At 47.7% G+C, this 13289-nt stretch overlaps 1 protein-coding gene across 1 annotated transcript in view; it reads left to right on the top strand.

Moving 5' to 3' along the window:
* thsd4 (thrombospondin type 1 domain containing 4) overlaps positions 1-13289 on the top strand; it is a 68672-nt gene that overhangs the window by 44455 nt on the left and 10928 nt on the right. The window contains exons 8-10 of the mRNA XM_018748026.2: positions 1789-1993; positions 4886-5061; positions 9510-9600. Of these exons, the coding sequence (XP_018603542.1) occupies positions 1789-1993; positions 4886-5061; positions 9510-9600 (472 nt within the window). The remainder of the gene's footprint in view (positions 1-1788; positions 1994-4885; positions 5062-9509; positions 9601-13289) is intronic.

The following is a 13289-nucleotide window of genomic DNA, read 5'->3' as shown; positions in this document are numbered from 1 at the left end:
AGTTTCTTTAATATTTTTATACTGTAGCGTCCGGACGGGAGTCCGACACGGACGCGCGTTGCTATTACGTCCGAACACGGACGAAGTACAAAATGACCTCACGTGCAGTGTGATGTTAGAAGTGCACTGTGCGTATTGTAAGACACTCGGTGAAAGTGAAACAGGAAACACGAGACCAGGAAACACACACGATGTTTGAACTACGGTGAACAGTGAAACGCTATTCAGTGAGTTTGACCACAACCCCGAGACGTGACGAAATACCGGACAGGAACGATGGACCAGGACTGGAGGACAAGAGGCAGGGACTGACAGGACGGGCACCCGGGACTGGAACATGAACACCTAGAAAACAGACTGAGGGGACAAGAGAACCGCTGATTAAGAAGCCGCGAGTAGTTCTGCTCCGCTGGCTCCTTTTATACCTCCGTGTCCTACGAGACTGTGAGGTGATACGTAAGCATTAACTAGCGGCACTGAGTGGCGCCGCCTCTGACCAGGAGGGGCAGTGACCCTGTGGGATGTGACATATACTTACACACACACACACGTTCTCTCTCTTGCTCCTTCTTCTCCTCCTCCTCTCTCTCTCTTTTATAAATAATGTAGTAACATTTATTGTTATGTGCAGGGGTGTGGTGGTGCAGCGGGCTTGGCTGGGTCCTGCTCTCTGGTGGGTCTGGGGTTTGAGTCCTGCTTCAGGTGCCTTGCGATGGACTGGTGTCCTGTCCTGAGTGTGTCCTCTTTCCCTCCAGCCATGCACCCTGTGTTTCCAGGTTAGGCTCTGGTTCACCGTGACCCTGCTTAGGACAAGTGGTTTCAGCCAGTGTGTGTGCATTTATTATTATTAATTAATGGAACTCATTCATAATCCAGGGACTGCCTGTACGTAACCTCTTTATTGTAGAAATTGTTACTTTTTTAAGGATATAAAAATCTGTCTCTTGGCATCATGGCCTATACTCCTGACCTTCCAGGCAGTAATTTTGGGTGGAGAACTCATGTAAATTTACCATGAAATACTGGTGTAATCCCAGTAGTACAGTCTACCACACTAGCAAAAACAGCAGAAACACTTGACCAAGTAAAAAGTAAGGCAGAAAAGAACGGACATGAAAGAACAATATAAAACAAAGCTATGAACAAGAACCCCAGCAACACTCAATGTTGTTTGATATGCAGGTGCAAGGTGAAGACTACTCCAGCCTCCTGCCACCCCAATACCCCAGAACCTACCATGAATAAGAATTTTTAAAAACCTCTCTAATAAGTTATAAATCAGTAAGTTCAAAAGTTCAAATCTTACAAGTACTTATATGAATTTTTCTCAGTCCTTCAAAATACCAGAAGAGCTTTTTGCAGAATCTGGGCTGTCAAACAAGTACTTCTTCCCTTTATGCTGACATCTGAGTTGTCGTGGACTGGCAAATCCACAGAACATGTTCTCCTGGGCTAAAACCACACAATGATCACATTGATTTTGTCAGATCTCAGTACGTGAGTGGGAGCAGAACAGGAAGTCAAAGGTGAACTTACATTTCTTTGCTGCTCCTCCAATGTCTTCTTTAATAGAGAAGCTCATATTGTAAATCTAACTAGTATACTTCTGAGGGGACATTCAGACTGCATGCATCTGAGAGCTATCTATAAGCCTGAGCTATCTCTGTTGGAGAGAAGTTGGTTGCACCCAGGAAGGCAGCTTCTTCTTCAGGAATTGTTTGTGTGGGATGTTCCCTTCATTTGCTAACAAGCAACCCGCAATTTTCTGATTGTTGTGCTCTTTTGCAGAGTCTTGGCTGCGATGGCTACCTCGGCTCAGGCAGGGTGATGGACATGTGTGGCGTGTGTGGGGGGGGCAACACCACTTGCCGTGTGGTGTCAGGAGTCTTCACTCATGCTCTGACGAAGGTTGGCTACCACAAGATTGTGGAAATCCCAGAGGGAGCCACCAAGATAAATGTTACGGAGAGGATCAAGAGCCGAAATTACCTTGGTGAGTGACAATGGACAACACTGGCACCTTGTATTCTTTCAAAGGCAGTGGAACGAACTGTCTTATATTAAATATATTACGACCCTTTTTATTCCATGGGTGCGATTTGCCACTGAATTCAAATGAAAAATATTAAAATATTCTATATTGTGTTTCAGGTACTCAAAAAATGTCATACTTCAAAAATTGGCTGAAAAAGGGTTTGGTGATTTTCCTATGAAATAGGAAACAATCCTTTTTTGCATACAATACTTAATGTTACTGGGTCTTATGACAAGATATGCTGCCTAAGGGCATAATTCTTAATGTTATTTTTTGACACTGAGTTTCAGATGCAAGGCAACAACACGGTTTTCACTGTGTTAGCATTTGTTTGATTAAAAGGCATCTTTGTCATCAGCATCATAGGGGAAGCAGATGTAATTTAGATAATAAAGGATTTTATTAAAATCTTTCACAGTCAATGTTATGGGCATTTAATCAGCCAGACTGAGTGATAACACCAGAGGCTGTTTGTGAAGTGAGGACTGAAACGGAAGGCTTTAATTGAGTACGAGTGCGTTTGAATAGGACGGCAGGACGGGAACTCTGCCATCGCATGTGAAAATGTTTGCATTACAGGACCACATCCTCCAACACTTCTGTTCTTTTAAAAGAAGGTGGGGAAAATTCCACTTCCCAGAAACCAAACGGCAACCATAGGGTTTGTGGAACCTTCCCTTTCAATTTCAGTGGGAGAAGTGGTTATTGTGGGAGATATTAAAATGTGCACATGTGTAAACTACAAGTCCACAATTTCTTCCTGCAATTCCGAAGTCAAAAAAACTGGAAACCCAGAGTTTTTCATAATTTTGACACCAGACCTGTAAAAACAAAGCCTGATGAGGATGACAAACGTTGACACAGATGTTCCCCCTTCTCCAAGAATTTCAAGCAACCAGATGTAATGAACATTTATTGCATGTGTATTTACAGATATTTAGGGTTAGTTTGAACCTGTGTATGTTTAAAGTTTTCCTTTGAAATAAGAAATACTGGAGCATTCATGATCCATTGTGGCATGGTGATGCAGCACGTAGCACTGCTGTCTCACAGCACCTGGGGCGTACAACTGAACATGGCTTGATCACTGCTGAGTCTGTGAGGACTTTGCATGTTCTCCCTGTGTCTGTGTGGGGGTTGCACCCAAGGACATGCACTTCAAATGAACTTGTGATGCTAAATTGCCCTTAATGTGTAAATGGGTGAATGACTGTGTGTGGCCATCCTCTGATGAACTGGCATGCCATTCACTTTGTGGTCCCCATCAGCCTTTTGTCCAGTGCTTCTGCGATAGCCTCTGGCTCACCGTGACCCTGATCAGGACAAGTGGTTATTGAAAATGGAGGGATGGATTTATGGTCTATATTTATCCCACAGTATCATTAACCAGTTTATTACTATAGAAATAAACTGAAATACTATAATCTTTATCACACTTAGGATGACTATTCATATGATACACTTCATAAATATTACTGTGTTTAATTACAGGTGCTGCCCCAGACCCAGCTAGGGGTATTATGCAATATGCAGTTTGTGCAACATATTTTTTTAATTTAGATTACTCTTCTAAAACCTGAAAAATTCTGAATTCCAAAACACATGTCACCCTGGAAGTTTTGAATAAGGGATTGTGGACCTGTACCAGCATCTGTCAAGCTGTTGGTTTAGCAATTCTGAACTGCTGAAGAGGGGAAAGATCAAGTTGAAGTGATATGCAAAGTGTAGCCAAATCATCTCTTGATTGTTCAGCTGAGCTGTCTGCCCAAAAAGTGAAACAAATATAGAAATGAAAAATCATAATTTACAAATATAGTAATAGGACCAGCATAAAATAGCAGAAGGAATCCAGGCTGTGTAGAACAACTAGAAACTGCTTTAGGAATCATTTACCTGGTACCATCTATAAAGATACAGATCACTCTAAGCCATCAAGTCTCATCGTTTGCCAGTTTAAGTCCATTTTTCAGACATATCCAGAGTTCACACTCACTGTGTCAGGCACGAGGACTGGACACAGGTAAGTTTGTGGACCCAATTGTGGGTGGGACTTTAATCTCGTAGGTCAGGTTCAAGGGACAAGGCAAGATCAGAGTCAAGAACAGGCATGGGTCAATCCAGGGACAAATGTGACAAGATGGGCAATCAGTGGTCAAACAGGATCAAAAAACAAGAGCAGGCTCGTTATAGATGCTGAACAAAGCCATTGCAACTGCAAAGGCACATCGCAATTGCAAGAATCCATATTGGTGTGTGGATGCCGAGCTCCTTTTATCCTGCGTCTTCTTGATTGGAGGCAGGTGTTGCTGCTACGCTCGTTGTTGGGGGTGTGACACACTGTTTGCCCTGCAGACATTAGAGGAGAGAAGTAGAAGAGTGAAACAGCAGTTCAGTCTGTGCTCACAGGTGATGAAGATTCAAGTTTTATCTGAACTAGAGGCTCTATATCCCAGAAACAGTTGGAAGATTTGAGCTCTCATCCCTTGCATGGTCAAGCCACTTGTGCACACTTAGTGTTTACAGGGCATTTCATGTAGTATTTGTTCCTTCAATGTGGGAAATTTAATTGAAAAAATTCAGTAAAAGTAATTTTCTGGGTACATTTAAGCTTAACAATAACAATACCTTGTGAGTTATGTGAAACCTTACAACACCTTATGTTTTGCCTGGTGTTGGCAGCTTGTATTTCTGTATTATTGTTGACATTCCCCATAAAAATTAAAATTCCAGATTTAAGCTTGTATGTTCATTACACGTAGAGTACATACAAAGCAAAGACGTTATGTTGTTCATGCCTGCCTGCTTCCATTGCAAGACTGCTACTTACAGATTGTACACATCATCCTACAGCTCTGCGCAGTCGCTCTGGGCGCTCCATCATCAATGGACAGTGGACCATTGACCGACCCGGGAAGTATGAGGGTGCAGGCACCATGTTCACGTACCGCCGACCCAGTGAGATTAGTAGCACGACTGGGGAGTCCATCCTGGCTGAGGGGCCCACGAATGAGATCTTAGATGTCTATGTGAGTAACAAACCACAAAACATCTGACCGCATATGAGACAAAACAAAGCAGGATTCAAGTCCACACCTGGACAGCCCATTAGCAGAAAACATTATAGAACCCCCATGAAGTGCCATTAAACACAGGGTCCAGAGACAGGCATCTTTGGAAAGGTTTTTCATTAAATTTATACAGGCCTGGGGTGCTTTTATGACAAAGACACCATGGGTAGTGCAAAAGCAGATACAGAGCTGGAACCTGCAACCCTGTACTGTACAATACCCATCACTAGTTGCAAAACCCCCACATGTATCCTAGCAACCTCCAGTGTATAACAAGAATAAACACTAAGAACAACCAGTCACACAGCAGAATGCTTATAAACACACAAAACAGTGTAAAGTCATTATCTACTAGTAACTATTTACAGTTACCCCCCTGGCACAACCACAATATATATTTCACTAGGTGGCATGGTGGTGCAGCAGATAATGGTAAATGGTAGGGTGTGTGAGTTTGAATCTGGCTCAGTGTATCTGGAGTTTGAATAATCTCCCTGTGATTGCAGGGCCTTTCTCCAAGGTGCTTTGGTTTAATCCCTCAATCCAAACACATGTTTTAGGCAGAAAGTCCTAAATTGCCTGTAGTTTGTGTGTGTGAGGCAACCGTGTTATGGACTGGCCTGGCATCCCATTGAGTGTACCTCTGATTAGCCTTGCGCCCTGTGCTGGACCCCTTATAATATGATGTATTTGTTAATGATAATATGATGTATTTCACATGTATTAGACACACAATAATAATAATAATAATAATAATAATAATAATAATAATAAAAGTGGGTTTGGTCGAGTCCTGCTCTCAGGCAGGTCTGGGGTTCGAGTCCTGCTTGGGGTGCCTTGCGACGGACTGGCATCCTGTCCTGGGTGTGTCCCCTCCCCCTCCAGCCTTGCTCCCTGCGTTTCTGGGTTAGGCTCTGGCTCACTGGGACCCTGCTCAGGACAAGCGGTTTCAGCCAGTGTGTGTGTGTGTGTGTGATTATTATTATTATTATTATTATTATTATTATTATTGTAACATAGTGTATACAGTATACATAGTAATATAGTAATATGCAGAATAATACAGTATGTATAAACACTATACGCCGACCTCAACCATCGAGTCAAACGATCATGTTGTCGAGACAAGAAAGACTGGCTCCTACGAAAGGGGGCGGAGGCCCAGGTCGCGGCGGATCGCGGCGACTCTAGAACGCTTTACTGAATCGTTAGCGAGCTCACGAGATCGCGGAGCTATTCAAACATCGCAATTAAAGATAAACATGGAAAGCTTCTCCTGACCAAAGCCAAACAGGACAAAAGGTGGATGGAACATTTTTGAGACATCCTCAGCCAGCCTGACCCACCTGCCACGTACGATTTTACCGTAGAAGAGGTGCATAACGACCTAGATGTCAACATGGGCGATATTTCAATCGAAGAGACGAATATGGCCATCAAAGAGCTCCGGAACAATAAGGTGGCTGGACTCGATGAGGTCAACCCAGAGCTCCTGAAAGTGGGTGGTCAGCCCATGGCCGTGCAGCTGACCCGCCTATTCAACATCTGCTGGCGCCAGGGGAAACTCCCCAAGAATTGGAGAAAAGGCATCAGTGTTCGGCTCCCCAAGAAAGGCAATGTCACCGACTGTGTAAATTTGGCGAGGCATCACACTCCATTCGGTTCCACGGAAGGCTTTCTGCGCTGTTCTTTTATGTCGTTTGCGTCGCACCATCGACCAACGGCTGCGAGAAGAGCAGGCAGGTTTCCGTAATGACCGCTCCTGCTGCGAGCAGATCTTCACCCTACGAAATATCATCGAGCAATGTGTCGAATACCGCCATCCAATTTATATCAACTTTATCAACTTCAAAAAGGCATTCGACAGTATCCATCAAGACTCGTTGTGGGCAATCCTCCAGGTCTATGGCGTCCCAGAAACCCTCGTCACCGTCTTTAAGGATCTGTATCTAAACTTCTCATGCTGCGTAAGGACCGACGCAGGGCACACAGCTTTTTTTGAGATCACTACTGGCGTCCGCCAGGGCTGTATCCTTTCACCGATCCTCTTTCTCGTTGCCCTTGACTTCATCATGAAAAAGGCAACTGCGTATGTTGAAGCAGGCATCCCTTGGAGGGTTCAAGATCGCTTGACAGATCTAGATTTTGCCGACGACGTGGCCCTGCTCGCCGAAGACAAAACCCAGCTCCAAAACGCAACTGAGAGACTCAGCCACGAAGCCAGTAAGATCGGCCTGTGTATCAGCTCAGAAAAATCAAAGATCATGAAGACCAGACCCGTAGGCGTGCCAGCCAACATCACTGTTGACGCAACACGACTGGAGACAGTGGAGAAATTCACCCACTTGGGGAGCATTGTTTGTCACGATGGTGACGCCGAGACTGATGTCCGGTGCCGGATCGGGAAAGCTTTGGCCGTGTTCCGTCGCCTCCAGCACATCTGAACGTCAGCTTCAATCTCCCTCAAGATTAAGTTACGACTATACGCCTCCATTGTCGTCCTGACCACAATCTGCGCATGCAAAACTTGGAAGCTGACGGCGAACACTGTTCGCAGGATAAACGCATTCCACCAACGATGTCTCTGGCGGATTCTCAAGATCCAATACATCGACTACATTACCAACGAAGTAGTCTTGCGCCAGGGAAATTCCAGCAGCCTTCAAGTTAGAATCACGCAACGACGACTCAGGATAGCTGGGCATATTTTACGAATGCAACGACATCCCATTCCTCGGGTGGCAATGCGCTGGTGCCCCCTGGGGGCCAGGCGTGGCCGGGGCCAACCCCGCACCACCTGGCGTCAAACTTTCATCAACGATCTTAAGTTTGCTGGCGTATCCTGGAATGAAGTTGAAGCGCTGGCAGAGGACCGGCAGTGGTGGAGCGACTTCGTTGCCCGATGTGCCCAACAGCACGGGAGGATCTAAGACTAAGATAAACAATAGTTTGTATATAATTATTATTATTATTGTTATTACAGACACCCATCCACTTACCAAATAGACCATTCTTCAACCCCTTACGTAAGTCAAAAGTTATGTATGTCAGATTCCCCTCACCCCCCACCATTTAACATAGGCTTGCCGAGCCTAGGCATTTGTTGCAAACACGGGTATAAAAAAATTACACAATATGTATAATTCTCTATTAAATGTCAGACGTATTAAATATCTGTCATATTATTATTGTTGTTTTCACCCACACACTTTCTGAACTGCTTGTCCCATACGGGGTCACAGGGAACCGGAGCCTAACCCAGCAACTCAGGGCATAAAGCTGGAGGGGGAGGACAGGATGACAGTCTGTTGCAAGGCACCCCAAGCGGGACTTGAACCCCAGACCTACCGGAGAGCAGAACCTGGTCCAACCCACTGCGCCACCATGCCCCCCTATTGTTGTTTTCATACTAGCTATTCCTTTCACATCCTTTACATGTGCAGCATCCTTCACTACTGTATTTATAGTCGATACAGCTAAACCTGGTTCCCATGCTATAGACGATAATCTTTGTCCACCTTTGTACTTCCTTATTATTTTCAATTTCATCTCCAAATCGACTGCTGTACACTTGCGAGACAGTTCTCGTTTTCCTTCAAGTGCACATTTACCACCAGACATTGTGAATAATAAAATGGATAAAAAATGTGCGATAAAAGCACTACACTAAGGAGAGGAGATGTGCTCATGGCTCAGAACAGGCAGGAACTGGGAAAATGCAGCTTCCTGCCTTGTCTGGCTACATTGACTTGCGTGTAACGTATTTCAGATGTTTTGCTTACGAGCTATCTGCAAATAATGTGTATGCCGGGATTTTTTACATGAATCTGAATTTATGTAAGTTGAGCCGTGTCTGTATTATTATTATTATTATTATTGTTGTTGTTGTTTAAAAATAATAAAAATTATATTATTATTGGGGGTGCGGTGGCGCAGTGGGTTGGACCACAGTCCTGCTCTCTGGTGGGTCTGGGGTTTGAATCCCACTTGGGGTGCCTTGCGATGGACTGGCGTCCCGTCCTGGGTGTGTCCCCTCCCCCTCCGGCCTTCCGCCCTGTGTTGCCGGGTTGTCTCCGGTTCCCCGCGACCCCGTATGGGACAAGCGGTTTTGAAAATGTGTGTGTGTGTGTGTATATATATATTATTATTATTATGTGTGTCTGTGTCTTCTGACTGTGTGTGTTCCTGTGGTAAATTTTTTATTTTAATTTTCTGAATACTACCCAGCTTTGTGACATAGTGGCTAACTGATAAGCAAAACAATGCCGGTTACTTTCTGCAACAATGAACCTCTTGCTCCCAGTAGGTTCTGTACCACATTCTGGCAGTAGTCACACTTGTTAAGCTTAAGCTGTCTTGAACACATTGTATAGTATTGGCCATTCCCCTGCTACTTTTTCATCCAGATGATCTACCAGCAGCACAATCCTGGAGTTCACTATGAGTTCATACTCCCCATTGAGAATCCACAGACTCGTGTGGACATGAGGCTTCAAGGTAAGTCTATACTGTCTGCTCCACAGTCCCCCGTTATGTAGTGTCCTGATATCTGGTTTTTTATTTTTCGGTCTCTTGTTATTAATACCATTTACTGTTAATTGGTCCAGACTGCCCCTCCGTGAACCGCCACCTTACCGTGGTGGAGGGGTTTGAGTGCCTGAATGACTCCAGGAGCTATGTTGCCTGGGGCTATATGCCCCTGGTAGGGTCTCCCATGGTAAACAGGTCCTGGATGACAGACGAGACAAAGTGCGGTTCAAAAGCCCCTTATGAAGAAACTGAAACCAAGGCTTTTGTTTACCCCGCCCGGTATGGGGTCACCGGGGCCCCACCCTGGAGCCAGGCCTGGGGGGGGGGGCTCGCATGCAAGCGCCTGGTGGCCAGGTCTATGCCCACGGGGCCTGGCCGGGCTCAGCCCGAAGCCATGACGTGGAGCTGCTCTTCCGTGGGCTCACCACCTGCCGGAGAGACCGTAAGGGGCCGGTGCATTGTGATTTGGGCGGTGGTCGGGGCCGAGTGCCTGGCTGACCCAAACCTCAGGCGCCAACTCTGGTTTTTGGGACTTAGAATGTCACCTCACTGGCGGGGAAGGAGCCTGAGCTGGTGCGGGAGGTTGAGAGATACCGTCTAGATATAGTCGGGCTCACTTCCACTCACAGCTTGGGTTCTGGAACCACTCTTCTTGACCAAGGGTGGACTCTCCACTATTCTGGTGTTGCCCAGGGTGAGAGGTGGCGGGCAGGTGTGGGCTTATTAATAGCCCCCCAGTTTAGCCGCCATGTGTTGCAGTCTACCCTGGTGAATGAGAGGGTCATCTCCCTGCGCCTTCGGGTCAGGGAACGGTCTCTCACTGTCGTTTGTGCTTATGCGCCTAGCGGCAGTGCGGAGTACCCGGCCTTTTTGGAGTCCCTGAAGGGCGTGCTGGAAAGCACTCCCACTGGGGACTCTGTCGTTCTACTGGGGGACTTTAACGCCCACGTGGGTAGCGACAGTGATACCTGGAGGGGCGTGATTGGGAGGAACGGCCTCCCTGATCTGAACCCGAGCGGTGAGTTGTTATTGGATTTCTGTGCTAGTCAGGGTTTATCCATAACAAACACCATGTTCATGCATAAGGGTGTCCATCAGTGCACTTGGCACCAGGACACCCTAGGTCGGAGGTAGATGATCGACTTTGTAGTCGTTTCTTCTGATCTTCGGCCATATGTCTTGGACACTCGGGTGAAGAGAGGGGCTGAGCTGTCAACTGATCACCACTTGGTGGTGAATTGGATTCGATGGCGGAGGAAAAAGCTGGACAGACCTGGCAAGCCCAAACGTATAGTGAGGGTCTGTTGGGAACGTTTGGCGGAGGCCCCTGTCAGAGAGGTCTTCAACTCCCACCTCCGACAGAGCTTCAACCAGGTCCCGAGGGAGGTGGGGGACATTGAGTCTGAATGGACTATGTTCCACGCCTCCATTGTCGGGGCGGCAGTTCGGAGCTGCGGCCATAAGGTCTCCGGCGCCTGTCACGGCGGCAATCCCCGAACACGGTGGTGGACACCGGAGGTAAGGGATGCCGTCAAGCTGAAGAAGGAGTTCTATCGGGCCTGGCTGGCTCATGGGACCCCTGAAGCAGCTGATGGGTACTGACGGAACGCGGCTCTGGCAGTCGCCGCGGCAAAAACTTGGGCTTGGGAGGAGTTCGGTGAGGCCATGGAAGAAGACTTTCGGTCGGCCTCAAAGAGATTCTGGCAAACCGTCCGGCGACTCGGGGGGGGGGGGGGGAAGCGGTGTTCCACAAACACTGTTTACAGTGGAAGTGGTGCGTTGCTGACCTCAGCTGAGGATGTCCTCGGGCGGTGGAAGGAGTACTTTGAGGATCTCCTTAATCCCTCCGACACGCCTTCCGTAGAGGAAGCTGAGGCTGGGGACTTGGAGGGGCACTCGTCCATTACCCTGGCTGAAGTTGCTGAGGTAGTCAAAAAACTCCTCGGTGGCAAGGCTCCGGGGGTGGATGAGATCCGCCCCGAGTTTCTCAAGTCTCCGGATGTTGTGGGGCTGTCTTGGCTGACACGCCTCTGCAGCATTGCGTGGAGTTCGGGAACGGTGCCTCTGGACTGGCAGACCGGGGTGGTGGTCCCTCTTTTTAAGAAGGGGGACAGGAGATTGTGTTCCAACTATAGGGGGATCACACTCCTTAACCTCCCTGGGAAAGTCTATGCCAGGGTACTGGAAAGGAGAATCCGACTGATAGTCAAACCTTGGATTCAGGAGGAGCAATGCGGTTTTCGCCCTGGCCATGGAACACTGGACCAGCTCTATACCCTCACTAGGGTGTTGGAGGATTCGTGGGAGTTTGCCCAACTAGTCCATATGTGTTTTGTGGACCTGGAGAAGGCATTCGACTGTGTCCCTCGTGGCATCCTGTGGGAGGTGCTTCGGGATTATGGGGTTCGGGGCTCGCTGCTACGAGCTGTTCGTTCCCTGTATGACCGGAGCAGGAGCTTGGTTCGCATTGCCGGCAGTAAGTCAGACCTGTTCCCGGTGCATGTTGGACTCCGCCAGGGCTGCCCTTTGTCACCGATTCTGTTCATTATCTTCATGGACAGAATTTATAGGTGCAGCCAGGGAACGCAGGGTGTCTGTTTTGGTGGCCGCAGGATCTCGTCTCTGCTTTTTGCGGACGATGTGGTCCTGCTGGCTTCATCAAATCAAGACTTGCAGCGAGGCCATGGTTCTCAGTCGGAAAAAGGTGGATTGCCCCCTCCGGGTTAGGGGGGAGCTGCTCCCTCAAGTGGAGGAGTTTAAGTATCTCGGGGTCTTGTTCACGAGTGAGGGAAAAATGGAGCGGCAGGTTGACGGACGGATCGGTGCGGCGTCCGCAGTAATGCGGTCATTGTACCGGTCTGTTGTGGTGAAGAAGGAGCTGAGTCGTAAGGCGAAGCTCTCAATTTACCGGTCAATCTACGTTCCTACCCTCACCTATGGTCATGAGCTCTGGATCATGACTGAAAGAATGAGATCGCGGATACAAGCGACAGAAATGAGTTTCCTCCGCAGAGTGGCTGGACGCACCCTTAGGGATAGGGTGAAGAACTCAGTCATCCGGGAGGAGCTCGGAGTAGAGCCGCTGCTCCTCTGCATCGAGAGGAGCCAGTTGAGGTGGCTCGGGCATCTGTTCCGGATGCCTCCTGGACGCCTCCCTGGTGAGGTGTTCCGGGCATGTCCCACTGGGAGGAGGCCTCGGGGCAGACCCAAGACACGTTGGAGAGACTATGTCTCCCGGCTGGCCTGGGAACGCCTTGGGGTTTCCCCAGGGGAACTGGAGGAGGTGTGCGGGGAGAGGGAAGTCTGGAGGACTCTGCTCAGACTACTGCCCCTGCGACCCGGCCCCGGATAGCGGAGGAAGATGGATGGGTGGTCCAGACTGTCATTTACTTAGCCTGCAAAATCTGGTCTGGGTCTAAGACCTTTTGTCCAGCATGTTAAACTGGGATCACATTTGAAAACTGAGCCAAGTGGCTGTGTGAGAGAGGGATGCACTGCACTGTGGGAACTGTATACCCACACTCTCTGTTTCGGTCTGGCTCTCTATGGTCTCATTTGCATACTTACATGTTTGTGTTTGCATTCTCCTTATTTTTCAAATTTTTTTAAAATTTTTGTTTTCAAACTATGTCAAACCCTATAGAGATGGTCATTAT

Source organism: Scleropages formosus, chromosome 5 (assembly GCF_900964775.1).
Source record: "Scleropages formosus chromosome 5, fSclFor1.1, whole genome shotgun sequence".
NCBI classification, from domain to species: Eukaryota; Metazoa; Chordata; class Actinopteri; order Osteoglossiformes; family Osteoglossidae; genus Scleropages; species Scleropages formosus.
The sequence above is the reverse complement of the archived record's forward strand: the minus strand, read 5'-3'. Positions and strand labels throughout refer to the sequence as shown.